The sequence below is a fragment of the Echinococcus granulosus genome (assembly GCF_000524195.1).
Source record: "Echinococcus granulosus chromosome Unknown EG_S00009, whole genome shotgun sequence".
Taxonomy (NCBI): Eukaryota; Metazoa; Platyhelminthes; class Cestoda; order Cyclophyllidea; family Taeniidae; genus Echinococcus; species Echinococcus granulosus.
This window is the reverse complement of record NW_020170389.1, coordinates 1,266,982-1,294,391: the sequence shown is the minus strand read 5'-3', so window position 1 is coordinate 1,294,391 and position 27,410 is coordinate 1,266,982. Positions and strand designations below refer to the sequence as shown.

Genomic DNA, 27,410 nt, shown 5'->3' with positions numbered 1-27,410 from the left:
TTTCCTCAGAAACTTGACTTCCATATGGAACATAGGGTAAATTGCGCTTTCTCAGTGAATTTAGCGCTTCAAATTTTGCTTTTGTACGTTAAAATCTTCTCTTAGGTCCCAGTCATCAACCAAAGATATTTGTATATCCTATCTTAACTGTGAATTGAATTAAAAATAGATTTTAGAAAGTAATTTTTAAGTTTGTAACTTGGCTTCTTAATTAAATTTACGTATTGCTCCGATGTCCGCAAACTTGTTGAGTTTTCACCCACTGATCCATTGGACACTAGCAGCTTTTGCAACAAACTAATGTTTGAGATTGCAGACCTCTGGGTAGCACTTAGATCCTGTTGGAACAGCGAGGAATGCATCTCATTTTGGTGCACTTCCTCCTGTTGCTGTTTTGAGGCTTGAATTCGCTGCCGTACGACATCCTTCACCAATGCGGCGTAGTCCTGCGATTTTACCTCGTGGAAACACGGTGAGTTATACTGCTGTTGCCGAGAAAGAGGACCTTGAATATGAAAGTTAGAAGTGGTTTGTGGTTGCGACAGCGAAGCTGCCTGTATTTGAGGTGCATATAAGACCTCAATCGCGTTTCCGTTGGCCAATCCTGTGTTGGGTATGATCACGGGGGTGTTTGTGAACAGGATAGCACCGGCAGGAATAAAATTAGCACCGTCGGGGTAAGAAGGACATTGATCTCGTTGCAGTGTGGATGAGTTTAGGGGAACTTGAAGTGCAGAAGCTCCGGAATGATGTGATACCGGTGATATTTGATGTCCATAGTCGATGGAGCTCGTAGATTGTTGGGGAAGAATAACGGTCGGCGACAACTAAAAACAAATTATAGAGTAATACATGTGTTGTTAAGATCCACTGCAGCAGTTTATGTTCTCATTCCTAACATTGCTTAAAATTGACATATCTGTATCAAACAATAGCCGACATATTTGCAAAGAAGGACGGGCATTTTAGAAGAGTAGTTATACTAGTTATACATTTCCTTGAGTTCGAATCAGAATAACAAAGTGATAAGCTATAGTTTTCCATGACGTTTTGTTTCATTTGGTAAGGCAGCGGATTTAAACTCCATTTTCCATTTTCCATTTTTCATCGCATATTCAATCATAGGAGACCTAAAAGGAATATTTAGAGGTTATAAAAGGCTCAATTTAATGATAGAATATTGCTCACCAAATTATTTGTTGAAATTTGGGCAGCTTGATTGTTAACAGGAATGTAGGGAACCCCATTAGTCATCGTGCATGAAATGGGTGAATTCGAGAAACCCAGTGCACCATTTTCATCTAATGATAAGAGTGTTATGTGGAATCCACAAAATCACATACATTGTCGTTGGAAGACGCTCTACATTGCGCGTTTCGTTTAAAACTCACACACATACCTGTTTGCGCACGGCGTGGCCGATATTCAACTTCCGGTCATTGAACACAAGAGAATCACCCTAACTGGCTAGGTAATAACTTAAGAAACTACCTCATTTTTAATAATTCTCTCAGCCGTGTCTTGATGTTCAAATGTAACAAACCCATAATTTCCTTTCGAGAGTCCCGAGCGATCACTGACAATTTTGACATCTTTGACTTGACCAAACTTTCCAAAAAATGTTCGTAAATCATCTTCTGTTGTCTGACGAGGGTAAATGAAACGGTAAAGTGTATTACAGTTGATGTGATGCCTCCTACGAATATTCGGTTTGGAATAAGGGTCCCAATTTTGGGCACCACAACATTTATACCAGTTGAAGGAACAGTTTGAATTGTTAAAGGATTCATAACTTTTTTTCAAGTCCGTGTAAAGTTATGCAAAAGATCAGGGATGGGATAAATGCGATGAAGTTTGTTCTTGTCACGCGAGTTTTAAAACGCGACGTATCAATAGTCTCATAACAATCATGTGACAAACAGCTGGTAAAAGCGCGCTTTTTGACTGAGCTGACTTAGATGACTACTCAATCAGTGGAGATTTTTAACAGCAAATATTGGTCTTACTTGTTCGAATTTGCAAGTCTTATTAAAGCTGGGCAATCCTTAATCAAGATAAAACTATATTAACATAGTAGCAACGGAAAAAAATGATCTAGGTAAATTCTTCTTTATAGTTCTGGGCTGAAGTATCTTTTTTCACTTGATATTTAAGTTACTGTTAAATGTGAAAGGCAAAACTGTTTTTGGGAAAACAAAAGCTCCATATTAAATGAGCTTGAACAAGACAAAAAGAGGATTTTACAAGCACAGCTGTTAAAAGCGAATAAAGGCTAGCTTAATCTTTTGGGCAAAATTTGGAAGGAATTATGAGGATTGAAGCTGGTGCATGTTTGTGAGACCTAATGCCGTTTATGAATTATGAATAGATATTATTCTTGTAGATTTACGAGCAGAGAACATTGTAAACCCAAGATCTAAGCTGATTTAGAATTAATTCGACAAATGCAAAAATTTGACTTCTAAAAAGTGATTTCCTCACCTCATTGAATCACCACATAGCACATGGCTACTTACATAAACATATTTTTGCCCATATTAATTATAGCTACGAAAGTAACATTTCCAATAAGTTAGCTAAGATTTGACCTGATCTATGGCTGATAGCATTACAACTTGAGTTGGAATTACTTGGCTCATAAAGCAGTGAAATAATGTTAAAATTTAGCCAGAGAAAGCCAACGGGTACACAGCAAAGGGCGACGCAGATAGTATCACTATGGCACCGTCAAAGTATGAAATGCTCATAGAACGGCGGATGAGATTGAAGAGGTCGTTGACGCAGACGAAAGTTTCGACCCTATCCGTCCGTTTATCCGTAAGAGTCGTGTCAAGCGTTTCACTATTGTCTGAAAGACAACTCCACGGTTAAATTGATGCTCAAACAGTACAAAAACTTATTCAAAGTCTTCTACTTCACAAACTAGGGCCAGCGGAATTTAATTAGCACTGTAATCGTATACTACTGTGGATCTACGAAACCGCAAATTCTACGAGATAATAAAGTCCCTGAGGGAGCACTTCGATGAACGATTGTCACTTTTAGTCTGCCGTACAAATGCTTGATGTCTAGGAAAGTCTGCTGAGTCGTCTACAGCCGTACCCAAACATCGCGCTTCATGAAGTTCGCTGACGAACACCAATGTCAAGCCAATCGGCACCGTAATAACGCCTTGATCCAGAATGTGAAAAAAGTTAGTCTCAGAATCCACTCTGCACATTAGCCCAGCCGCTCAGGCCCGCAGAAACACGAACCTTCCAAACCTGACGCACGTCTTAACGACCAGCACCCCGGGATCAGGAAAATGATGGGTCCTTCTTTTCCCTGCTAGAGCTGCGGGGTCTGACTCCATGTCACGAGTACGCCATCATTGACCACACGAATGGATACTGCCATTTTCGCTCACCCAGCATTAGAATACCAGGAAATTAAAGTTATCGACTCACATAACATTTCATTTCAAATTTACCAAACCAATACAAATACTACCCGACGCTAGAAACCAACTTGGATATCAATATCGTTTCGGAGAAGCCATAGCACTAGCTAAATGGACTATTGATTTCTCAGACCATTAGAAACCTTACCGGTGCCTCTGGTGATCAACTCAAGCCTGAATGCATTGACGACAGCCTTTAACAAATTCGGCAATATTCTCATTCATCCAACTAATGTTTAAACTTCCTGTGCAATATTGTTTTCGTGATTAGAGTAAGGCAGCACAATCGCCAAACAGTGAAAAGCTTTTGGCACCGCATAACAATTCGCGACAGTGGAACGGTGGTTCGAGTTCGTCGCCATATGAGCGAAGTGTCCACTTATTCCTGACAATGCACATTGATTGCTTTGACTCCTCTTGAAATTCGGCAGCGGTTATTGGAAGAGCCTTCGCAACAAGGTTATGGCAGTAAGGTAGCAGCGTCTTCGACACGACATTTTTGAACGCTGGACATTCGCTGACTGGGCGCGGCACAGCACCAGCCCGACCGAATTCTTTTTTGTGATATTATTGATTCCCAAAACCGTAATCTGGCAAAATGAGTGCTCAGCCCTAAAGCCGGTTCGCTGAATGTAGCGGGACGTCGATTTTGAACTAGTAGGGGTTTATGAGAAAAGAACTTTGGACTATCAATTACAAAGCAGCTTTCGGCAATGGCGAGCAACAAATATCAATGCCAGAGTTTCCTTTTTGATTTATACGCATCGCCTTCTTGATTCCATCTGGGAACGTAAATGCTTACGTGGCTTCGATAGCGTAAGTAGAAGCGTCTACAGCCACAATGAATAACAGCTCTGGGTCATAGTGAGTCAGTAGAAGGCCCCAGCTCAGTATGGACCTCAGCCAGTAAAATACGTCCTCGCTTTCCTCTAACCAATTCAATGGAATAACCTTTCTAAGCAGGTTTTTCAGTGGACTCTAAATATCATGAAGCGATGACAAAGTTGCTGAGTAGGAGATTACTAACCCCAGAAGGGAAAGAAGCGCGGTCACATTTTCGGAACTGGAGTAAAACGGGTTGCTCTAGTGTACACCAGATCGGGGTGACGATCAATGGCGTCAATAGTGAAACTAAGGCACCTTAGAAATATTAAAAGTAATTTGCACTTCTATAGACACAAATAGAAGCCTTTCACTGATACGCTCGAGGATAGATTCAGCTTGATCACGTAGTTCATCTGACGTAGCACCCACAGTCAGGGCGCCATCTAAGTATACAGCTACGCCAAGGAAGCCAAGAAGAAATAGCTTAGAAACAGACGGAGCAGCCTTTACTTTGAAAGGCAGCCGGTTATTTTATATTAATCCACGTGTATTTGTGGTCATTTCACAACACTCAGTAATGTCTCACTTTGCAAAGAATTTGCCACCCCTCATCATGGTGAGCAAGTTTCCAGAAACGGGGAACGGGAAATGGAGTTCCTTAAGCACAACTTTGAAACCATAGGAGATCCTGACTGATCCATTTCGCTTCCAGGCTACAACACCAGGGCTTGTCCATTTGGATGCGGCAGCTGGAGTCTGAAAACCATTCACAAGCATTTGGATTTCCGCAGTGACTTGAGACAATAAGGCAGCTTCAAACAGCTTCAACGTTCCATAACCTTAAATCTCCTCTTTTAAAGCCTAATTTCCTGACATTCTAGAAGCCTTCGGGCTTCGCACTCCCGCTTTTTTTCCCAATTGGGCACTATTTAGTGAAATACCCTTTTTATGTGCTAATATTAGCTTTCAGGGTAGGGACATACAAGAAGACAAACGGAGAACTGTGACCGTCCCTGTACTTAGACTGTTGGGAAGAAAACCTCTGTTCTAAAGCCTTGATATTTTTTTCTGGGGATGCAACAAAGCCCGTGCTCACACAAGTACTAAGCTCATAACAGCAAAAATTGCATAAGACGGATAACTAGTTTGAAACACTTGCCGTTATCAGCAATAAGAAATGCTACCATTTCACAAAGGTAGGCAAGCCGAGTTCACTGTTGCTGCTTACAAATGCATTTACGAGAAGAGTTGTGATTTTTTTTCCCCTTACTGAAAAGTAAAACTACCCGAACCAGTGAACAACAAACCAGCAAAATCAAGCTAGAAATTTCCAAAGGGGATACAGAAAACATTAAAAGAACAGTATTTGGATCCCAGACTAAAAGGAGTGGTAAAAATGGAATTCATTTAGCAAATCATTTGGAGTAGACCTCTTCCAACAGACTAAAGTGGCAAAAAGTTCAAAAGTCGCACTGGAGATTAAACATTGCTTTGGAATCGGTGTCTTACCGCACAAGGCCGACACAAAAGCGGGAGTCACGTGTAGGGTGATCGTTTAAAAATCAATGCATTAGAACTTTGAGACTATTCGCACTACAAAATTAGCCGGAAATAGGCCCTGTTTACAATCCTCATCATGCTTAACATGGCATGTCCTGTTGGGCCGTATGACCAGTACTGTTTCGAAAGACGTAAATGTGTCCACTTTTCATTTTGCTCAAGATATGATAAACAATCTGAGCCCCCCAAAGACCGCTGCTTTCGAGGCTGTTCAGATTGGCGAAAAAGGCAACCACGCACTGTGCCCTTAAAGACAACCCTTGTAGCCACCGGATACCCTCCGGAGAATTGGATAGTCAAACGATGTCGCAGAACAGATATTAAATGGCCTGGAACGTCAAAACCAGTAAAAGGTGAAGGTGATGAGGATGAAGAAGACGGGGAGGAATGCGAGGAAATGATGGAGGACCCGTGTGAGGCGGGGATGGATTTTGAAGGGGAGAGAGGGACCAATAATGCATCAGCAGTATCCCCCAATCGGAATATGGAGAGTCCAAGTTTTAGTGAATTGCACATGGCAGGGGATGGAACATGTGCGAAAGACGGATATTTAGAGGAGAATGTGCTTAAACTTCCACCTCAAGAAAACAACCTGCTTCGAATGCACAGCAATAGTTCTTTAAATGAGAAGACGGATCTACAATTTAAGGTTGAAAATTATGACAATGTGGGGAAGAACAGAGAGGTGGAAATACAAGTGGACATTCGGGAACGACAACTGCATTCCCCAGAAAAAAAACTAGAGCCATCGGTTAAACAGCCTCCGATTCTACGGCAGAAGCAAAGTGCGCTGAAGCGAATTTTTAACAACATTTCAAGCATAATTAAGACAGGCAGTTGGTCAAATCACGAAAGCACCCTGGTACCTTTGCAAAATTCTTGATTTTCGTTGCATAACCAAAGGATGTGATTTTCATCCCAGCACGATTTTTCAGTTTAAGTCGGTTCAGAAATTGAAATCATGGCTTTCAAAAAAGAATAAAATATTGAAAGAAAGCACAGTTCCATCTGTTTTTTGTTGATCTACGAAGTTGGTATACGTATGTTAACATTCAGGATGCTTACGGGAGCAGAATTCCTATGTCTTTGTAAAGTGTCAGGAACTACGCTTACTTGCCTATGTTCACAAAACAAGCCACATACACTTCACGTATTTCTACTCGTATCCTTTAAAAGTGTGACCATTAGGTGCGAAGTAGACGGAGATATAAAAGAGAACTATTGGATTTGATCAATGAGCGATACCAAAAAAATAAATACTTGTGTTTCTTAAATAAACAATATAGTGGTTACGTAATTTTAAGGATTACAAAAACGTTGCCTTTTTAGCTTCACGATGACGTTTTGAAGGACTTATATACAAAATACAGTTGGGTTTGAGCACCTTTCATCATCCATCATGGGGCAGACAGACTGTCACAAGTAGCACATTTTTCAAGGGCTATTTCGTTCAGGGACTTGGCGACTTCCTCGGTGATTTTCTTTGAACGCGGCCGTCGTATGACAACACCTTCACCGATTGCAATTTTTGGAAGGCCGTCATTAAGCGTTTTGAGGAGAATACAGGCCTGGCAGAACCTCTGGCTAGAAATGTACCCGCAAACAGCGCAGTTTCCTACAAAACAACCAAACATGATATCAACGCGAGGAGTCAGAAGCATACCCTGGACGGGGACCTTCACATCCTCTCTGATGATCATTTGTTCTCCAGAAGAGATGACATCTGAAAGGGACGAATACACTAATCGATGGTAAATGATGCTAAGTCGGACAATCAGTATAAGATGTTATTCAACGCACCAAGGATACTTCGTGGGCGCAGTTTTTCCAAGTCTTTGATGTAGGCTCTAACATGGCCCCGGTAACCATTCGGTGCGTACTTGCACTCCGTTGAGAAGTAGTCCAGCTTTCGCACGTGGGCATACATGACTATTTCCTTTTCGTAGGCATACTTGAATGGTTTGAATCTTGGCAAATTTCCGTCTGCCCCCTAAGAGTAAATTTCATGCGATGTTTCACAGGCCGAAAGTGCGAGCCCTCAGTCAATTTGGCATCCGAACCTCGCCACAGTCAAATCAAATGTTTTGGCACCGCAGCTCATATTGAGATTCCAATGGGCACGGACTTAGAAAGAAGATGCTTATAGGAAATTGGAGTGCTCATACTGTATTTAGTGGAAATGAGTTACGGATTGGGTTTACGGGAGTCAAGTAGATATCTTACAATACCTAAATTTGGTTATTAAAGGAATATTGTACAAAAAACAAACACCAAATTTCTATTACGTTTTTGTGGAATTTCTAAAAATGACAGATTTGCTGGTTCGATGTATATCACCAAATGGTAAAAACAGTGGCATGAAAGGCAATCAACAAACATTAGAATGTTCCAAAAGCTTTTCGATAGTCTTCCGGGGAAAATTTTAACTATATTATGGCAAATCCGTGAGTTGTCGTGTTTTCAGTTGCGCTATTCCAAAGGAAAATGGATGTACCATTTCGTCAAAAGACAACTGAAATTTACCAAATCCTCGGAATTCAACTAACGAGTAAGTTAAGCAGCTACGACTATCCATAGATTTCATGTAACATATTATATATCACTGACGTTGAATTCAGGTTCAAAATGACCAGTCGTAGAGGAAAAAAATACAAAAAGGTGAAACACTTACAGTGATGATATCCGTGCATCGTTTGAGACGACCTATATCGCATCTGAGCACTAAAATTTAAATTCAGAAAGTTGACAAAACAATCAAGCTATAGTTCAAGGAAAATGCAGTACAGCGTGAACTACTTAAACGGCTATCAGTAGGAAGGACCAGACTTACCATTCATCATAATAGTCTCGGCCATATCGTCAGCATTGTGTCCAGTACATATTTTATTGGCACCCACAAGTGCTGCTCCTCGATCAAGGGCTTGTCGACGAAAGACACCACAAAAGGTACAATTATTTCTCAAGCCGATTTTCTGAACAATGTCATCCATAGACCAACCGTAGAGGTCCTTGTAGGAGAGCACCTTCAATGGCAATCCAAACTGCTTCTTGTTACGCTTCACCGTCTATGGTGGGGAAGACATCAGTTTAAACGCTTTACGTCACCTCTAGAGAGTCGTCCCGATAGCCCGTAATTCCTTCGTCAATGGAGAGGAGGATTAGTTCAACACCGTAATCATAGCGGTCGTTCAACAATTTCATCACGTAAGAAAGAACAGTTGAATCTACGGAGAGTTTCAGCTGGGTATACGATATCACCTTTACCACCAGAAGCTCCGATAGCCACCTTATCACCGCGGCGGAGAAGTCTTGCAGAAGTTATTGTCCAATGAACCTCCTCCTCAAAACACCAGAGGAAACAATCGCGACAGAGAACATCGCCCGTCTTTGGTCTCTTTAAAAGGCCTTTCGATCCACAGCGCGCACAAGCAAACATTCTTAAAAAGCGATAGTAAGCAAATTAGACCATTGTTAGGGCTTGAAACAAGTTTGCCAGAAGGCGTATCCTACAAGTCAGTATACTCTACATGTGGCTATGAATACGCTACAACCACCACAGAAATTCTGAAACCAGTAACAGGACCGCCACGTCCTAAAAATCAAAGGAAAACTCTCCTCTATATTTATAAGTAAGGCGTACTTTATGTCAACCTTCACTAGCATTAAATACCCCCGACAGATGTAACAAATATGTATTTCCTACATAAACAACAAGTGATTTTATAACAACGAGAAAAAGAACCTAATAATGTCCGGCTCACAAGGAAATCCGGAAAAGTATGAACTCATTTGGGTTGCTGTTTCGCACCATCTTTTACAAGTGACCTATTTTCTCGAAATTCAAACCTAACAACTATTTTGAACTTGAAATTCTAGAGAAGAGATGAGAACTTGTGACAAACCCCAGTTGGCCAATGACACTCCCGTATGATGAAGCCGGAAGGTTCAAGAAGTCCGCAGCCCAATTAGGTAAGTCAAATGCACAAATAAAAGTATTAACAAAAGATACACGCGCAATTCTGTCGCACCCTATCTTCAACATTAAAGCGGCACTTATTTTGCCTTTAGAGATGTTAAATGGAGCACTTAGGAGGCCCAATTTTAGAAAGTAAAATAAATCACTGACACGGGTCGAAGTCATATGTAACTACGCAAATTCAGTCCTTCAAACCCAGATTTACACTTCCACTCTTAAGAACCAGCTTTACTTCTATTTGGGTCACATTCAAGAGTATTTCGCCGATCAAGTCGACCAAAGCATTCGTTACAGCTAGCGTGGACCCGGTAAAAGCGATATAGTGTAGCGTCCCGAGACTCCCTGAAGACGAAAGAAGACACAGTACTTGGGCAGAATATGTATGTTCAGCACGGAGAAGGTGTCTGGGCTATTGGCATGGCCCAAAAGACCAGACCACCCAGCGAGGTACAAGGGGGCTAATTCAAAGTACAAAAGTGGCGCCTCACCAGGACCGAGGGATAAACCACTATCGTATTACAATAAAGTACACAGATTAATTGACAGATGCTGTCCATTCAGCCTGCAATGCTTAAAACGGGGAATTTAGGACTAGTAATGCAGTATACACCTTTGAACTTATTTTTAAGCAGAATGTGTTAAGGAAACATATGAATCTTATTGCAAAAAGTCATCGGAATTCTCTGAAGTAGACTAGAGTTAGAAAGGCACACACCCCTAACCTGGATTACCTGTAATTTGAAGGGCGATGAGGAAGGGGAAAACGATGACTCTTCCATAGGTATCATTGAGGTTTGCTGACTGTCAGTATAATGCGCATATTCCCCACCCTCAGCCAAAGCCATGTTTCTGAACCAGTAAGAAAACCCGAGACCTAATAACCTTTTTAAGTTACAGGAATACCCTCCACACCTGTCAAAAATGCGAGGCGCTCGCCCCCATTCCCCCACTTTGCCCATGAAATACATACCAGTTAGTCGAAATCAGTGCGACCGTATAGTCGACGTACTAGAGATGCCAAACCTAACCTAAATTAAAGCATTATCTGCATCTCAAAATGGTGCACAACGCCCTGGAAACCCGGAATCAGATGCGTTCTCGTACCATGGGCGCCTAGCAGCCAAGATCAAATCAATCAAATTTGACACCCGCTTAACCGATATATTTCGTCTACTAGATACTAGAAACAAAGCAGCACAACCATTGATAGCCATTATAACATTCAAATAGCATGTACACACAAAAAAATAATTCTATCGTGCTGTGTTCACGTGCATGTGCTCGCACGCGCGAGGTAGGAAGGGCGAGAGAGAAGAAAGATAATCAATCAAAGCGAAGCGCAATTGAACACAAAAATATCAACAAGACGACCCATCACCGTCATCCAGAGAGCAGCCATCGCCAGCAGCATCTCTATCTTCAAGCTTCTGATGCTGCCGTCGCTGTGACCGCTCTACCGACTGCTCATTCACAAGGTAGGAGGGATTGTGGGAATGCGAGGTGGAGGCGGTACAAACGGCGACGGCGGGGTACGGAGAGTCCTCGGACAGGCTGTTGCTACCCCCTGAGCCACCAGCACCGTGGGGCGGTCCGAGGACGGTTTTGATGAGACTAGGAAGGTCAGCAAAGCCGGTGGCGGGGGCGGTCGTAGCGATTGCCGAGCTGGAGGTAGACTTCTCGAAGTCTTGACACGGTGGCGGCTGCTGGGTGAAGGTATCGCCCACGTAGAAGTAGCTTGCTTGGCGGAAATCGGCGTCAGCGAATCGAGGTGCAAGGAGATAGAGGAGGTGCAGAAAGGTGGGCCGCTGAGCGGGACGGTAGGACCAGCAGTAAAGCATCACCGATTGTCTGAAAGCAGACAGCGAAGGGAGTTACCTAAGCGAACTCAGGTAGTGTTTAGTGGGGGCACCATGTGAATACATTACAGTAGGGGAGGGCAGTTGATTGGAGCACCACTGGAGACGAGAGTGTTGCCGTCAAGGACGTAGGAGATCACTTCATTGTGCGACATGCCCTGGTAGGGCAAACACGCCATTGTTGCGATCTCCCACAAAACCACACCGAATGACCTGAAGCAATAGTAGGAGCAATTCGGTTAACGAAAAAGAGATCACTCAAATTGTATAATACCAAACATCAGAGTAAAAGTTAGGGTTCAGTGGAATATTTAGCTAGAGATTAGCGATCTGCGCACCACCCTTTTAAAAGCCCAAAAATGGATCTATCAGTTGGAAGACGTGCCGCATTCCGCGAACTGCCTCCAACCAACAACGGTACTTAAAGACGCGGTTTGGTGAACTTGCAATAAGTGTTTATTTTTAGAACGCCTAACGACAAAATAGGAAGAACCAAAGTCATCATTTATGAACGAAATAATTAAACAAATTCGAAGCTATCACCAAACTTAGAAAACAGCTGTAAGGGGATGGATCTGTTCTATTTGTACAGTGACTAATCACGTTCAAAGGATAAAATCCACCAAACTAGTAAGAAAATGAATAGCAAAGCCAAGACTATCAAAATAGGTACAAATTCGGGATTCGGTAAAGTGATTACGGTGGGGAAACGGATTGTAAACAAACCAACTAAGTAATTTTGACAAATAAACTGCGGGGTATAGAATCATTGAGGACTTGGAAGCACAAAACTTATCTTTAGGAATTTTCTGGACAACAGTAACGGAACGGTTAACAACACCTAAGCGTCTTGAATCATTAAAAACGGCAACATTAAAAAAAAATCGAACTTTTCTCACCTTTAAAAGGAAAAACTACTTTTGACGAAGAATAACTAACCCAGCTAATCAAGGTCTAACAACAAAAGAACAGTTTTATAATCCCTATTTGCGGTTCCAATAAAAACCAGAATAGACTCACAATTTCGAATCTGTGAATTCTACGCGATCGTTTTAAATTAGGTGCCCACTATTAAAAGGCCGGCACTGAAGTGCTTTTGTAAAGATTTCAAGCAAGACACCTTTTAAGGAATGATTCAAGTTGGTAAAAAACTTTGCTGAGCTTAGAGCAATTTAGTGATTCAATTAGTATAAGAATTGAAGGAGAAACTGATACCCCACATTGCCCAATTATTCCAATATCAGCCAAAGCTTGTTTAGGTACGAAGCGAAATTTTTGATGCATGAATTGTAAATTGCACAACATGAAAACAAATTAAAAATTCCCAAATAAGCAGTAGAATTCAAACCGAAATAGCATGTTTCTTTAAGATCCATGCAATTTTTTAGAATTGTAATCTAGTTAAAAGTCGAAACTCCAAATAATTGAAGGAAGATCGGAAGCAGACCAACAATTGAGGTAAAAAAGTGAGGCAATTTTCCACCAGAGAGGTAGTCACACCCACCACACGTCAGAGCGGGAGGTAAAGTATGCAGACTGCAGTGACTCCGGCGCCATCCACCGCACAGGTAGCTTGCCCGCGCCCACCTTGTGATAGTAATTCCTCTCGTAAATGTCCCGACACAGGCCGAAATCACCCACCTTTACCACGCCTCGCCCATCCACCAGGCAATTTCGGGCCGCCAAGTCACTGAAAACAAAATAAGTAGTGCGATGGCGTTACCACCAGGTCAATGTCGTACTGAGTTCTGACGTAAAACTAATGAAACAGTGTCAATATTTTTTAACATTAGCAGAAGTTTGATGACGAGGTGATCAGCGAGAGCATAGTGCGCCAAATGCTTGTTAAAGCGTTTTCATTCTGACCCATTTATTTAAGGGAATCCGAATTTCAACCACGGTGCATGATAAGCTAAAGAGTACAGCGAAAGTGGATATACGTTTTCTTAAATTGGGGATTGAAATGACTACTGTTCCAACACCATTGTACGACTTGAAACAAATTGAGATGATAAAGAAGCTAAAAAGACGGTATTCACTGTAGGAATCGAATGAGTGGAACAAAAAGAAGTCTTAAGCGCCACATCACAGATGCCGCCCGTGCTAAATCAATGCACCGATCTATTTTGTAGAATCACAAGTGTTCGGCAAAACCAGTGGATGAATTGGAAGATGTAAAAACGTCCAAAATAATACACTAGCTGGAACTGAAAAGTTAATAATCTAAAACCGGCAATACAGCTTCATGAAACCCAGGCGACCAGTTAAAGCGATAGATGCCGACTGCAACGAAAACATTAGAGAAAGCTGGCAATTATTGGTCAAGTAAAATTGGCCAATGATAATTCAATCTGCTTGTAAGAGAAAAATATTGATGCCCAAAATTCAAGTTGTGCGCATAGAAAATTTACTTTCAACCAAGTACTTATTAGAACACCACACTAATAGACCACCACGTTACGAGCATTGGACCACTTCTTACATAAAAAACAAAACAACAATCGCTCGAGAATAGGTCAAGAATCCATCTATCCGCTATTCTAGCTTATCATTAAGATATCGAAAATGCTGAGATAAAAAAAAAACAAAAATGAAAGAACCCACCGATGGACGTATTTTTTTCTTTCCAAATAAGCCATTCCATCAGCGATTTGAACGGCCCAGAGGTAAGCTTGCGCGGGCTTCACAAAGCCAATACCACTGTCACCAAGCTTACGTAAATACGAGGCCAAATCCCCGCTCTCCATCAGCTCCATCACCACGAACAGACCGTACTGGGAGAAGGGTCGAATAGATTCGGAGCTGGAGCAGCGCTGCACAGTCGCAACACCAGTCTCATCTGAAGTGGTAGAAAAAAGCGAGACGTTTCGTGTTGAGATAAAGCGAAGCACTTTTGAGTACCTTGTGTCGTTAGAGTAGACCTGCAATCCTTTTGGTTCTTCATCAAGAGGCGGGAAAACGAGCCCCGACCAAGGCGTCCACTCCCCGTCCAAACTCTTTTCGTTGGAGAGGCATCTGTTGTTCCGTTGGAACCGTCAGGTCCCTCTGTAGGAAACGTGAAAGAAAGTGACATTGTCCAGATAAGAAATAGGATGCAGGTAGACACCAAACCATCCACCACCCTTGTCAAAAAGTTTTAACGCGAGACATAAGCACTTCTTTAGAACAGGAAATGCCCATTTAATATGGGAATATATTAGTAACTTAAGAGCGCATTGAAAATAATAATGCAAAAATACAGCCTCGGAAAAAACAAAAACAACACAGCTCTTTAAGAAGATGCAAAAGACGCAACTGCGTCACTACGAAAGAGAAGTTTGTGACAAAATTCATGTCGATGTAATTCCAAAGTAGGGTAGCACTGATACCCTAAGGAGAGTTATTTGGAACTAAAATCCTTATGTTAAACACATATTATTTTTTTTTTTTTTTTAAGAATTCCACTACTCAGGAATCAATAAGGAATGAAAGCTGCACCTATACATAACACTTTCTTACTAATTCAATGAGAAATGCCACTCTTATTGTATAACAAAAACAAAGGCAGTGACGCGCTGAAACTTTATTTACATAAGACGCGAGTGGTACTCCCACGATAAATTTAATGGGCCCTCATCATCAGCATCCCAATGTGTTAAAAGTAGATGAGTGACAATTTTCGCCAGTTATGTTTGAGTAAAGAGGGGAGGCAAAGCGAAGAATGAAAATTAAAGTTCCTACCATTGATTCATGTCATGTTTGAAAAGCAATAAGAATAGCTCAGTCAAGTTTAATTTGATGCAACATAGCTATATACGGAAGCAATTAAATCTACAGCAAGTTGACTGAAAGAAATGCCTGTAGCGTGTTCTATTTTGCCATTACATGATCGCCCTCAGTGCGCCATGACTTCACGACAATCGCAAAATGTAGAGACAGTAAGAAGTCTTACTTGAGGTGTTGAACCCTTCGTTAGAGGGTGTTCTAGCAGTGCACGTGAGAGAACCTCCGTTGCCCGTGTTACCGGTCATGGTTTCCTCAGCGGATAAACTGAAGAGCTTCTTCTTGATGGGCACGGGCACGGCCTGGCGCTTGGGCCGATGTCGTCTCCAGAAGCCTCCACCACCAAAGAGACGAAACAAACTGAAGCGAAACTTCGTCTGCGCCGCGCTAAAACCACCACCGCCATCACCACCACCACCGCTGCCACTTCCACTTCCACCACTGAGAAAGGTTCTGGCAGCAGCAGGGACTGCAGAGGATGGGGAGCACTTGCTCACGATGCCAAAGAGTCTCACAATGTGGAAACTCTGGAATTGCTTCATGTAGCAGGCCTCCGTGATAAAATCGCGACGGTCGAATACAGTACAAGCAGAAGAAAGCGTCTAAAACTCAGCATAACCTTAGTTGAAAAGCTAAGAGTTGTGCCACAAATTCAACTTGAATACCAATGTAACATTCTTAGTAAAAATGCATTACTAATAGTAACGAAATAAACGTCAACAGCAAGCAAATGTAGTAAAACTACAATAAGGAAACACAGTAGTTTAGCAAATTTGCAGCATTGAGAACGGATAAACTATCAAATACAGGGTTTCGCAGTAACGATGAGGGCTGCTTCTCACAAGAAAAACTATGGCAAGAAGATAAATACTAAATCATTGATCCCCTATCTTTATGACTGATACCGCAAACGCTTATGAAATCACCACGTGAGGACAATTACGTCACCGAGACCACTTAAAAATCATACTGATTCATTATAAATGTAATAAAGTAACAAACTTATTTTATTAACAAAGCAAAATAATATACACTATTTGAAACCTAGAAACGGTCGTCATTAAGACGGTGAGAACACATTGAATATATATGGCATCATTCTCGGAACGATGTCTCATGGAGGCCTGAGCATTTTGACAAATTTCATCCCAAAGAATTTCCGACGAAAGTGCAAACGGGTTTTTTCCTCATTGACATACTCAACTCAGTGCACGGATTTGTTGGGCCACGAATAAGGTATCAAAAAGAACAAGATCAATGAAAAATGTGAAGAAATATTTTTAAAGGCTTAAGAATGTGGTAATAAAAAGTCACGTCACTTATTAAATCATTACCAATGCCAATTTTGAGAGCGAATGAAACTGGGATAGTGCTTCTGCACCTGATATCAACTTTTTAAAAGTTATGAAATCTAGCGAGCATTGAAATTAACAAACTGTATCTGTTTCTGGCAATCAATATTTCTGTCGAAAAAAAAAACAAGACAATGAGATAATGGTGTTTAAGACCACGAAACAGTTCGGAATAGATCTTGGTAGGAAAGAGTAACTCCTATCTAAAATTCAAGACAATTTGTATGCGTTAAAACATTACAAAATATGACTACACTTTCATGCCTGAAAAATGCCTCAATATATTGTAGCCTCTGCATCCTCCAAATGATTTAGGAAGAAAGCTGGTGAATTTTGGAAACAACTAATTTTTGCAAAGTCTCAAATGGGCCCTATATTGGCGTTGCAGACGTCAGCTCAACCTCTAAACGCAAATGAGAATGATTCAAGAGAAAAGCAAACCAGCAATGTATTTACAAATTAGTCACGAAAGCTGGACCTAAGAAATGACTAAACGACTCAGTTCAAAAAAAAAATTAGGGTTAAATGTGTTAACCCCTAAATACCTGGAGTTTTACGAAATGATATTCCCATATCGTATCTGGAGTTTACTTTATTCATCATTTTATTTCAAAATCTATAATTTGAGTTTTAAGTGGATAATTTTAAGTAGTCTTGTTAGTTTACCAACTAGAAAGAGTCCGGGGAAGAAAAAACTTTCCAGTAGTAGAATGCAGTACCAATAAACTTCGAATAAGGAGTTAAAAGAATGGTTAATTAAACAACGGTAAGTTGGAAAAAAACTAGCAGAAATCGGCGCGTGTTCCAAGTGGATAATTAAGCATACCCCGAGCCGCACCAACAAAGCTGATGTAAGCAACTAAATAATGAAAGTCTAAAGCCCAAATTAATGGCTGAAAAGGCTCATAAAGGTAAGGGATATTGGCTGAAGAAATACAAGTTACTCGGAGTCCGTAATCAGCCACCCAAATTGACATTCAGTAAAGCCGAAGCAAATTTTCCTGAAGAGAAGGTGAAAATGTAAATACCTTGATGGCAGCAGGAATATTATGGGGTTCGGTATAGAAGCAATGGGCGGGAGTGCGAAGCGTTTTCACAAATCCCCGATACACCATGCCAAAGTTGCCGCGCCCAAGAGGATGACGGAAATTCAGAGTGTCGATGTCCTCTAACTGCATTTCCCAATCGTCCACCTCGTAAACGTGCCAGTACTCCGGGTTAGGCGAATTCCACTCACTGTCCATCAAACGTCTTCAATGAAAACAGGACAATGTTAGTTAAGCATAACTATTTGCGAACTTCACTATTCCAGCCAACTTTAAGGTTGCACATATGTTCCCAAGTCATAACCTCTGCAAAGGTGATCCGAGGGTTGAACAAATAAAAACGTAGTTGGGTGTGAATCACAATATTTACGGTATACAATACTTCACGAGCCGTTTACACAACTTACGACTAAGTGAAGCTGCGAATAGCGCTCACAAATTAAGAAGGAAGGCGAGAAATACAAAGAATGTCACGGCTCCAAATGAAATGACAGGCATAATCATTTAACAACCACCCCGCATAGTTGTGTTAACATAAGGTTTGAAGACTCGTCTCTAAGCCCACAGCACTTCTACTGGCAAAGTAAATACATCGATGACGAGAAGGTACCCAAACAGCATGAAGAGAATAAGCCCCTAACGTATTGAGCCGCATACCGGCTAGGCATGTCTAGCCTAATGGCCTAGTATCGAAAAATACAACATCATGAATTAAGGATAAACTCACTTCTTTCGAATGCGATGTATTATGCAAGCGATGACCAGAGCCAAGAGCACGGACACCACCGAGACACATATTGCGGTCACCGTTATTATCGTGTCTGCAAGACAAAATGTTCAAATACCTAAGATGACAGAAGCATGAAAAAGAGGTTTTGAGTGAAAAACGCACCAATAGGGGAAGTAGTGACCTCAAACAATAATGGCGGCGTCCACGAGCTATTGCCCGCCAGTGAAACCGCCATGATCTGCAGCTCGTAGAAACCGGGAAGAAGGTTGAGAAGTTCGGCTCCGCCGAGGCTCGAATTGGGCTGCTGTGAGAATGAAGCCATCGTTAAGAAGTTTCCGCCAGGAAAAAGACGAGAATCCTCAAGAGGCGTTGTGACGACGGAGCGCATGTGGCGTTTTGTCCCACTTCCACCTAGTAGCCCCCCACCTCTTCCGCCAAATGCCCCTCCGTTTCCTCCTATGCCTGCTCCGTTTCCTGGAAAGCCTGCCAATTGCCAGCTGGCTCTTGTGACGCACAGCGTCGACCAGACTGTCGAATCTGATGACAACTCTGATTCGGGAACCGGTTTTTTGGACTGAAAAAAACAGTAATCCTATTTGGGATCTCTTGGACTCTGGAAACGCTATAATAATCCATTCACTTCTGACTTATTCTGCCGCAAGATTGGAGTTTTAGTAGCGCTTGCCTTGAGTGCGGGGGCTTGTTCGACTCGTCTGTAGCGGAGCACGTAGTAGAGAATAACACCGTTAGGGTTTGCCGGCTCTGCCCATGACACATAGACCGTTCCCGCAGCATCTTGCTCTGATCTGATACTCTCGAAGTTCACGCTGTCCGCTCCAGCTAGAGAAAGGAATGTACGAATGACATTAGGATACACTATGATGAACGTCCTTTATGAATTAGGAGCCAACCGCGTTGCAAATAATAAAACCAATTCTAGACCTTAACGACATGATATAGATTCGAGAATTCTTTTACAATCATTTCATTAATACTATTGATATGGTCATAATAGAACGTCTTTATAAATAATACAAATAATTCTATGGAATGTGACATCTCTAGGAGATGCACACCAAGCAAATGAAAACTAATTTTAGGTGAGATATAGTAAGTAACAATTTTTTGGACATGAGTACAAAAATATGAGTAACTATGATAATCATGAATGATAAAAATTACGCCCATAAAGTTCCGATTAGATCTTAAATATTATCAAAGACGGAGACAAACCACCAAGCATTTTGGAATTTCGGAGATGCAATCAGTGACTTACCAGCAGGAAGAGTTCTTTGAGTCTTGAAGACCTTGTGACTGCAATAATGCGATAAATAGTTATTCCATCTTTCCGTCAGTTCTATCTCCACACCCGATTCGGGTTTCATCAAACCAGTCCAAGGGAAATCTGAGTTGTCACATGGTTTCTACAGAAGGACGTGGGAAAGAAGTGACTTTCAACGAAATAAATGCAAATGGAACTTTCAAAGAAGTCATCAATAGAAACACGTACCTGACAGGCTTGCAGTTCAACAATGTATTGCGAGAAACTGCGAAGATGGGAGAGAGTGCTAGTGAAGGATTTTTTCCCAGCCTGGACTACGACACTGATGCCGTTATCGTAAATTTCACCGTCCTCAACCACGTTCAGCACAAACAGCCCCACCTCGCCATCTTGCAATACTCGCGAAAGACGATTGCCTAGACGGTATGACATCAAAATGACACTCTACATCAGTGAAGTGAATGAGAGACGATAGGTAGGATTTACCAAAGACCACTGGGAGAGGGTCATCATGCGCGTCAACCATCCAAAGACTCTCGTGGGAGGCAGGAGAACTGCGGCGTCGATCCGAACAGAGATCAGGGTAGGACTTGCTACGAAAAAAATGTAGATTAAAGCAGTTTTTCGGATGAATTCAGAGGAATACGTTAATACCTACATGTGTGACCAGTAAATTCCAGTTAAACGAGACGTTCCAACATGGTAAGAGGGCGTGATCGCGGAAGAAAGCCAATCAGGTGCTAAAGCAAGATGCATTGTAGAAAACTCAAGAGCTGTCAACAAATAAGTGAATAAAAGGGAGTGTGAGGATATTTACTCAAAAAACAGAAGTCTCGGTAAAGATAGGGCTCCGGATCGATGTGAATAGAACGGAACCAGAGAAGGTACACGGCCAAGAGGCCATTGTTGTACTGAGGCGGTGACCACCTAACGGAAATCCTTGAGTCATTTAACGCTTGCAACCTCTCCAGACGTGGATGCGACGGGTCTATAAGTGCAGGTGGCAAAAGAAGTGACATCAAAATAATACTATAGGCAATAGGTTCAGTACAACGACGGTAATCAGGTAAACCTTACTACTAGGATTCGTGGTGAAGTAGACGATATTGCTAATCGCCCCACGCTGACTAAAAAGCGTTTTAGACTCAACATAGACGGCATAGCGAGTAGCTGGTTGGAGGTCAGTGAGTATTTTGCTGCAAAAGGCAACATTCTCTCCTTTCACTTCACGTATCGTAGAGGTGTTGCAAATCGAAGGAATCATCTTCCATCTATATTGGTAAAAAGCATAAGCGTTTAAGGCATTCAAATTACTTTGAGACAGCTACCCCAAATTCTAATGATACGCTGAGCGCTATTTTGATCATCCAAAGTCCACCACATTACGATTTCTAAGCTGCAAGAGTTTGGTTATAATCTCACTGGCTACGCCTTCGACCAGCAGCTCGCCTGTACCAACAATACAAGACTAATCCTAGTACTGCATTTCAAATACGACCTCGAGAAAAACTCGAGCATCACAATAATCTGCTGGGCTCTAATGTCAATGAACTAGTTAAATGAAGGCCTATTCCATGATTGTTAAGGCCCAAAATTTAACTCAATCTACAAATAAACTTACGAATCATCGCCGCAGGAGAGTCGATTCGTGTAGACGGTCAAATTTTTTGTTCTGCAACAAAAACCATCAAACAAATTGGTGTCAAGGAAGTTACTGCCTCAAATCGCATATATAATGCGCGAAAGAGTGCTTAATCGCCAAAATAAAGATGTAAACAGTCACATTCATCTGAATAGTGTACAGATGAATGATGATAGACTCTAGAGATTAAACAGTAGTCGTTCAAACATACGTAGCCTGGAAGAAGACCAACACCAGAGTGGAAGCTGCTTGGCCAGTTGTGCGGTTGTCAAAGAAACGTGGCCATTGGATGGCAACAGTCGAGGAAAAGACATCCTTCAATTCAAGCGAGATTTGTGTAGTCTCACCTGAGCAAACAGTTCACAATGTTACTGGACAAACGAAGACATGAAACATACAGTCGAAAGTTGTTGAATATCTTCATGGAAGTAAATGCTCTCAAGGATATGCAATGGAAAAGATCACTAAACCTTCCGCTTTGGAGTCCCCTTCATGATAATCATTTAACCTCTTTTACACAGATTTCATTAGCCTGGAAACTCGTAGTTAAAAGCGAAGATAAAATAATAAGGCAACGGTTACAGTAACATACATGTCAAATAAATCATAACAGAACCGCAATTATGAGCCATTAAAACAAACGATTTTAAAATCAGGGTGAATAACTCCTGAAACATGGACAAACATACAGCGTAACGAGAACATAGGCGCTCATGCAGGAAATTAGGATTAGTCACCAGGACATCCATCAAGGTCTAGTGCAGACGACTAAATTAGACAGAGGATACCTGGGTAACTAGTTTAACGTAGAATAACAGAAATACCCCTCTCCATCAAGGTGAATGTTGTGAAAAGCAACTTTCGCTATACACAATGACACAAGAACTCTCTTATAGTTAAAAGGGAAGAAACAAGCTATAAAAACTACTTATTAGCAAAGGAATTCATCTTGAATTATGGCTCAACTTTTTATCCGGAAATATGACGGAAAGGAGACAAACAGACAGATGGCCATTTGAAGCTAACTAATCATTGTAATTTCTGCAAATGCGTAGTACTTTCTTCACAGAAGACGGGAGATGAATGAGGAAGCACATAATTTAAAGTGAGTCACGACTTATTCCAACCCCCCCCCCCCGATAAGAGGTTCGTCTCCATTCTCACCGCTAAAGTACGCTCAAAAACTTGTCGTGAGTTGTCTCGAAATATCAATGAAATATACTTTACTTCACGGATTAAAAAAAGTGATTAAAAGCAGACATCCTTTGCAAATAACTTACATAGCTGTATATTATGCAGCTTCTATGTATGTATAACAGAATTTGACGAATTTATAAAGTTGCAGAAAAAAAGTGCACAGCAAACCAAAATTTCTTCCGTTTTTCCGCTAAAAGGTAGAGCATTTAATGACGGGAAACAGTAATGTAACAACAAAAAAAAACTCCAAACTGAAGAACTATGTAGCCATAATCGGGAGTGGTCAGTGACTCAAAAGGAAAAGCCATAAGGAACTGGAAATACAGAACAAATCCTCCTACAAGAGTGAATTTTAAACCCCATTAAGCTAAACGAATTTACGACGTGTTTAGAAGTGTTAAAATGCAGTTTGATGATTTATAGCTCCGTTGCATTAAAGTGAGTTCAGAAATACGACTAGTGCTCATTTTCAGTGATTTAAGTTACGTCGCTCTTACGACCGTATTTTTAATTCACCATTCACTGGAGCGCCACATGTAACCTACAGAAGCCGAGTTTGCCATTGGTAGCCTCAGCGAGTTCGAGCTCCTCTATACGAAAGTTGCGCCCACCGGGCAGCGTCAGAGCGCCCGTCCTCACCAAGTCCGTGATCTTCTTGGGGCAAAGGTAGCGATTGAGGATGAAATGCACAAGCCCTTCTGACACCACCTGAAGTCCGCCTGTCTGGTTCCTCGTTGGCGGAGGCCACAATTCCAGCAGGTTATCGTTGCCTCTTATCTCTATCACTGTCCTGTGGGCTCAGTGGAAAAAAAAATTGGAAAAAATAACTAAAGTATACGGCTATCTGGAAGCGGACAATGTTCTATAGGGAGTTAAAGCCCACTACGCAGATGTATTCCTATTGCAAGACTACTGGGGGGTCAGACGCCCCGTACAAGCCAAACAATTCCACTAGATTTGGATCAGAAGAGCTTAATCTTCCACCTATCTAGCTTCATATCTACAATTCAGCTGCATATCTAATTGGCGTTATTGAGGTTGTGATGCCTTTAAGAACCCGAAGAAAATCAGGAATTTATCAATATCCACTCTTAAATAAGATCTCAACAGCGAGAACAGTATTCAAAGAAATGCAACTAATCCTGTTTTAATCGAACACCCCTCTGAAAATCGTTACAATAGGTATGGTGAAGGAAATGGACCCATTTTTTAGGACTTCAACAGCTAATTCATGCCGTTAGGAATAAAATCACACTACCAACACCCTATGCAAACTGAGGAGTTGGCGTATCCCTATGGATTTATGAAGCTATTTCGAATACCAACTTTAATTTTCACCCGGCATTCCGTGCTTTTACAGGAATTCTGTTTTATACAAATGAAGAAATTTGCCATGTTAGCGCAACATTACGACAGCCAAAGTCAACAATAACGATGAATAAATTATTTACATGATACATGCAATTTCGAAGGGAACTCGAAGTAACATAAATGTATCTATAAGGGCATATTTGACCGCCAACACGTTTTCAACAACCACTGGACGTGTTAAGAATCCCACACCTCCCCTCCACCAGAAGTTATTATAGCACTTGGCGAACGTAGACCACCCAATATCTGCGCTATAAAAAAATAGGAATTGAGCTACGAGGATGAAGTCAAGACCAAAAAAGCCTAGAAATTTGACAATGAGCGCAACTTAATTACTCGGAGCATTGGCAATAAAAACGTCAAATATTTGCAAACTTCATGAGTTTTCATAAATATAATTACATGTTTAATCATGTTAGATTGGTGAGTTCAACTAACTTTTCTCAACCATGATAAGCCATTACCTTAAGCGAGAATCCTTAGGGCTTCTTTTCGTTACTTTCAACGTAGAAATATCAACAAGTTTTCCTTTGACATGAGGTTTTGCTTCCCAAGTGTTTATTGAGCATAAAAACGACAGATAAGTGCATTGCCAAATCCAGTCACAAATTTAATTACAAACTGCAATGCCCCAAAGTAGTTAATTCAGTGGACAGTAGTATGCACAAACATGCTGACCTAAAGTCTACACAAGAGGCGAATGCATCGGTTGTAAAAATTAACCTTATGATCGGATGAGTCAAAACTCAATGGTCTGGAAACGAAAATGCCGCAATGCTATTTATTTTATCCTCTAAAAAAGCATTAGAAAATACCCTTAAACTCACACGTTGGGCGAGGAATTAGGAATGGTGTTGATGCGTTTGACGTGGCGGAGGAAGGCAAGAGAAGTGAGAGCTGTTGCCCGAACAACCCTGATACTTTCAACCTCCCGCAGACTCGAAAAAGCCTCATCGAATTGCTGCTGTATCAGAACTAGATAGTAGAATAATAGACAAATGTACACGGCTGGTGTAAACACGTCTGAGACTCAATAATACACTACCCGTATCGCCCTCATGAATGGAGATGTAGAGGTCGGTCACAGAGAAGCAGTCCTTCAGTTTGGACAGTGACTTAAGACTGCTTATTAGCATATGATGACATCCTGCAGGATAGTAAGAGGAAAAAAGAATAAATAAAAGCGTTGCGTAATTATGGGTAAGGCAGAGGCAGGCTTACGAATCCTCGGACACTCGTCGCCACACGGCACACACCGCCCACTGACTTCGTCGCGCTGATTACCTGAGGGGCAGTCAGGAACGCAGCGACCCTGATGGATAGCGAACTGGCGAATAGCGGTGGTGGCTACAGTTGCCGTGGTGTTGACTGTCACTGAGGCGGCAAAACCGGCAGAGCTGCTTCCGCTGCTGCCTGCGACATGAGGAAGACGGTAGGTACTGCTCATATTGAGGCACTCTGCCGCAGTCACGCACCGACGTCCATGGAAGAGATAGGTGGTTGGAGGGCATTGGGAAACGCAAACTCCACGGTGCAGAGCCCCCTTACAAGCCACACATGCCTCTGGACCAGGGCCGTAACAGCCGGCAAGGCACTCTTTATGGCAACAAAGCTGCGTATTGTCCATTCGGCATGCGATGCCACGACTTGTGCAGTTTGCAGAGCAGACTGGATAAACAAAAGTGAAGAGCATTAAGTCAGCGAAGGACACACATCAGTGAACGCTGACACATTTATTTATGCAGCAAATGGTCAATTACAGAACGCAGAGTGAACGGCGCCGTTAGCCCACGTCCTTAGAGTATTCGCATGAAGCATTTGTTACCAAACGGCAACAAAAATGAGCTTCTTGAATCAGCCAAAACCCGATGCTAGGTAAACTACAGCAGGTATGGAATAAAAAGCAGAGAAATAAACTCCAGAATGAAATTGATACACATTCAAGTACTGTAAAAAAACTAGTTAATTGATTCAAGTACAACTGTGGAATGAATATGGCTACTTAACAAATGTTACCAAATAATGTGAGGTACAAATACTGGGATGTTCAATAGGACTTTTACCATCTTACTGGGCGTCAACTTACAATAGAGCCTCAAAAGCAGTGTAGGAAGTAATTGTTTGGAATTTTATAGCAACAGATGTGATAAACAGCCAATAAAGACTAACAAGCGCAGTAGCTTTCGAGAGTGACGGTCTCCGACAAAAAGAATAATATTGAGGTGAAACAATCTACAAAAACGCGCATGTTTACTCGTTAAAAGAAGCCGTAAATTAATAATGAGAAGACCAGATGGAAGGGGATATATATCCTACAATGAACAATCGGAATCAAGCAATAAATGGGATAAATAGTGGAGACTTGCTGGATTGACAGTAAGACGACGACCAGCAGTGACCCAGTTTGGCATCCTTTTCACGAGAAGTGCCTTTCAGTTCAGTTAAACTTATTGCCTCCGGCGTGGAGGCCGCACACTCGGGTTGACATGTGTCTGGGCAGATGAGACGATTTGTCAACAAGCGAACCGGGGCAGCCGCCGCTGTCTGATCGCCCAGAATGTAGGACCAATTCACAGTCCGCACGTAGCACAGGTTTGTGTTCAAGTCAACACGCACTCCACCACGCTGAATCACGCGGAGTGAGGGTAGACCGATTGTCTAACATTTACGAAGTGTGGAAAACTTTAGTTTATTAGAAGTTGATGGGTTACATTTGACTCAGACCTAAGTGATAAACCAAATATAGAACTATTTAGAGAAGCAATCTATGAGAAACTAGCGGGAGAAACGAGGGTGGCTGATCAAGACAAATATAAGCTAACCCAGAGAAAACCCAAGTACTTTACTGTCAAAGCAATGAATATAAACCTAACCAAGTTAATAAATACCCAAAAACTGTGAGAAAATGACGCTGTTGGTAAACGTTAAAAGACACCAATGTTAGATAATTAACAACAGACAAACCTTCAGAGAGGTACTGCGAATGACAAGAGCAAAATTAGAAATCAATGATCGTCCACGGATGACAGTTAGGTTAGGAAAAAGAGTGGCCAGCCCATCCAAACCCATGAGGTCATAGATTACTAGAAACCCCGTTATTTCCCGGAGATTTGGTATCGAGGCGTTTACGGGGAGCTTCGTCATCACGATTAGAAGGTTTCCTTCGATAACAGTGCATGATTTGATGCGTGACAACGCGGAAGGTCGCCGAACGTCAAAGTCCCCACACACTTATTGAGACAACCAATTAGAATTTCAAACATACGCATTTCGTTCTGCTGCAGATATGTATGATTTCCACCGACGACCCGACAGTAGGACGGGACAAAAGCGGTTAATTGAAAAAAGAACAGACAGAAAACATATGATCCT

The 27,410-nt window shown here is 41.7% G+C and overlaps 4 protein-coding genes across 4 annotated transcripts in view; 1 reads left to right on the top strand and 3 right to left on the bottom strand. All coding sequences in view use genetic code 11, as the record gives it.

Moving 5' to 3' along the window:
* Window positions 1-5,616, bottom strand: part of EGR_02149 (Protein boule-like protein) — a gene marked incomplete at both ends in the record, with an annotated part of 7,405 nt that extends 1,789 nt beyond the window's left edge. Inside the window, 4 exons of the mRNA XM_024491398.1 lie at window positions 459-827; window positions 1,492-1,792; window positions 2,517-2,547; window positions 5,493-5,616. Coding sequence (XP_024354251.1) covers window positions 459-827; window positions 1,492-1,792; window positions 2,517-2,547; window positions 5,493-5,616 — 825 coding nt within the window. The remainder of the gene's footprint in view (window positions 1-458; window positions 828-1,491; window positions 1,793-2,516; window positions 2,548-5,492) is intronic.
* A 293-nt stretch (window positions 5,617-5,909) lies between these two features.
* Window positions 5,910-6,707, top strand: EGR_02148 (hypothetical protein; the record flags this gene model as incomplete). The annotated part of the gene is made up of 1 exon (XM_024491397.1): window positions 5,910-6,707. One exon carries the CDS (start codon window positions 5,910-5,912, stop codon window positions 6,705-6,707), a length of 798 nt encoding a protein of 265 aa, XP_024354250.1.
* Window positions 6,708-7,221: 514 nt separating this feature from the next.
* EGR_02147 (Cytoplasmic tRNA 2-thiolation protein) lies at window positions 7,222-9,260 on the bottom strand (the record flags this gene model as incomplete). Its single annotated transcript, XM_024491396.1, has 6 exons — window positions 7,222-7,547; window positions 7,625-7,814; window positions 8,496-8,545; window positions 8,655-8,889; window positions 8,930-9,048; window positions 9,089-9,260. 6 exons carry the CDS (start codon window positions 9,258-9,260, stop codon window positions 7,222-7,224), a joined length of 1,092 nt encoding a protein of 363 aa, XP_024354249.1.
* A 1,898-nt stretch (window positions 9,261-11,158) lies between these two features.
* Window positions 11,159-27,182, bottom strand: EGR_02146 (Insulin-like receptor; the record flags this gene model as incomplete). Its single annotated transcript, XM_024491395.1, has 24 exons — window positions 11,159-11,648; window positions 11,726-11,869; window positions 13,161-13,346; window positions 14,261-14,495; window positions 14,558-14,701; window positions 15,588-16,020; window positions 17,799-18,021; window positions 18,544-18,637; window positions 18,709-19,120; window positions 19,187-19,386; window positions 19,823-19,970; window positions 20,057-20,244; window positions 20,315-20,421; window positions 20,487-20,568; window positions 20,646-20,816; window positions 20,906-21,099; window positions 21,450-21,500; window positions 21,682-21,817; window positions 23,213-23,457; window positions 24,866-25,013; window positions 25,084-25,185; window positions 25,260-25,706; window positions 26,414-26,696; window positions 27,003-27,182. 24 exons carry the CDS (start codon window positions 27,180-27,182, stop codon window positions 11,159-11,161), a joined length of 5,043 nt encoding a protein of 1,680 aa, XP_024354248.1.
* Window positions 27,183-27,410: the final 228 nt, after the last annotated feature.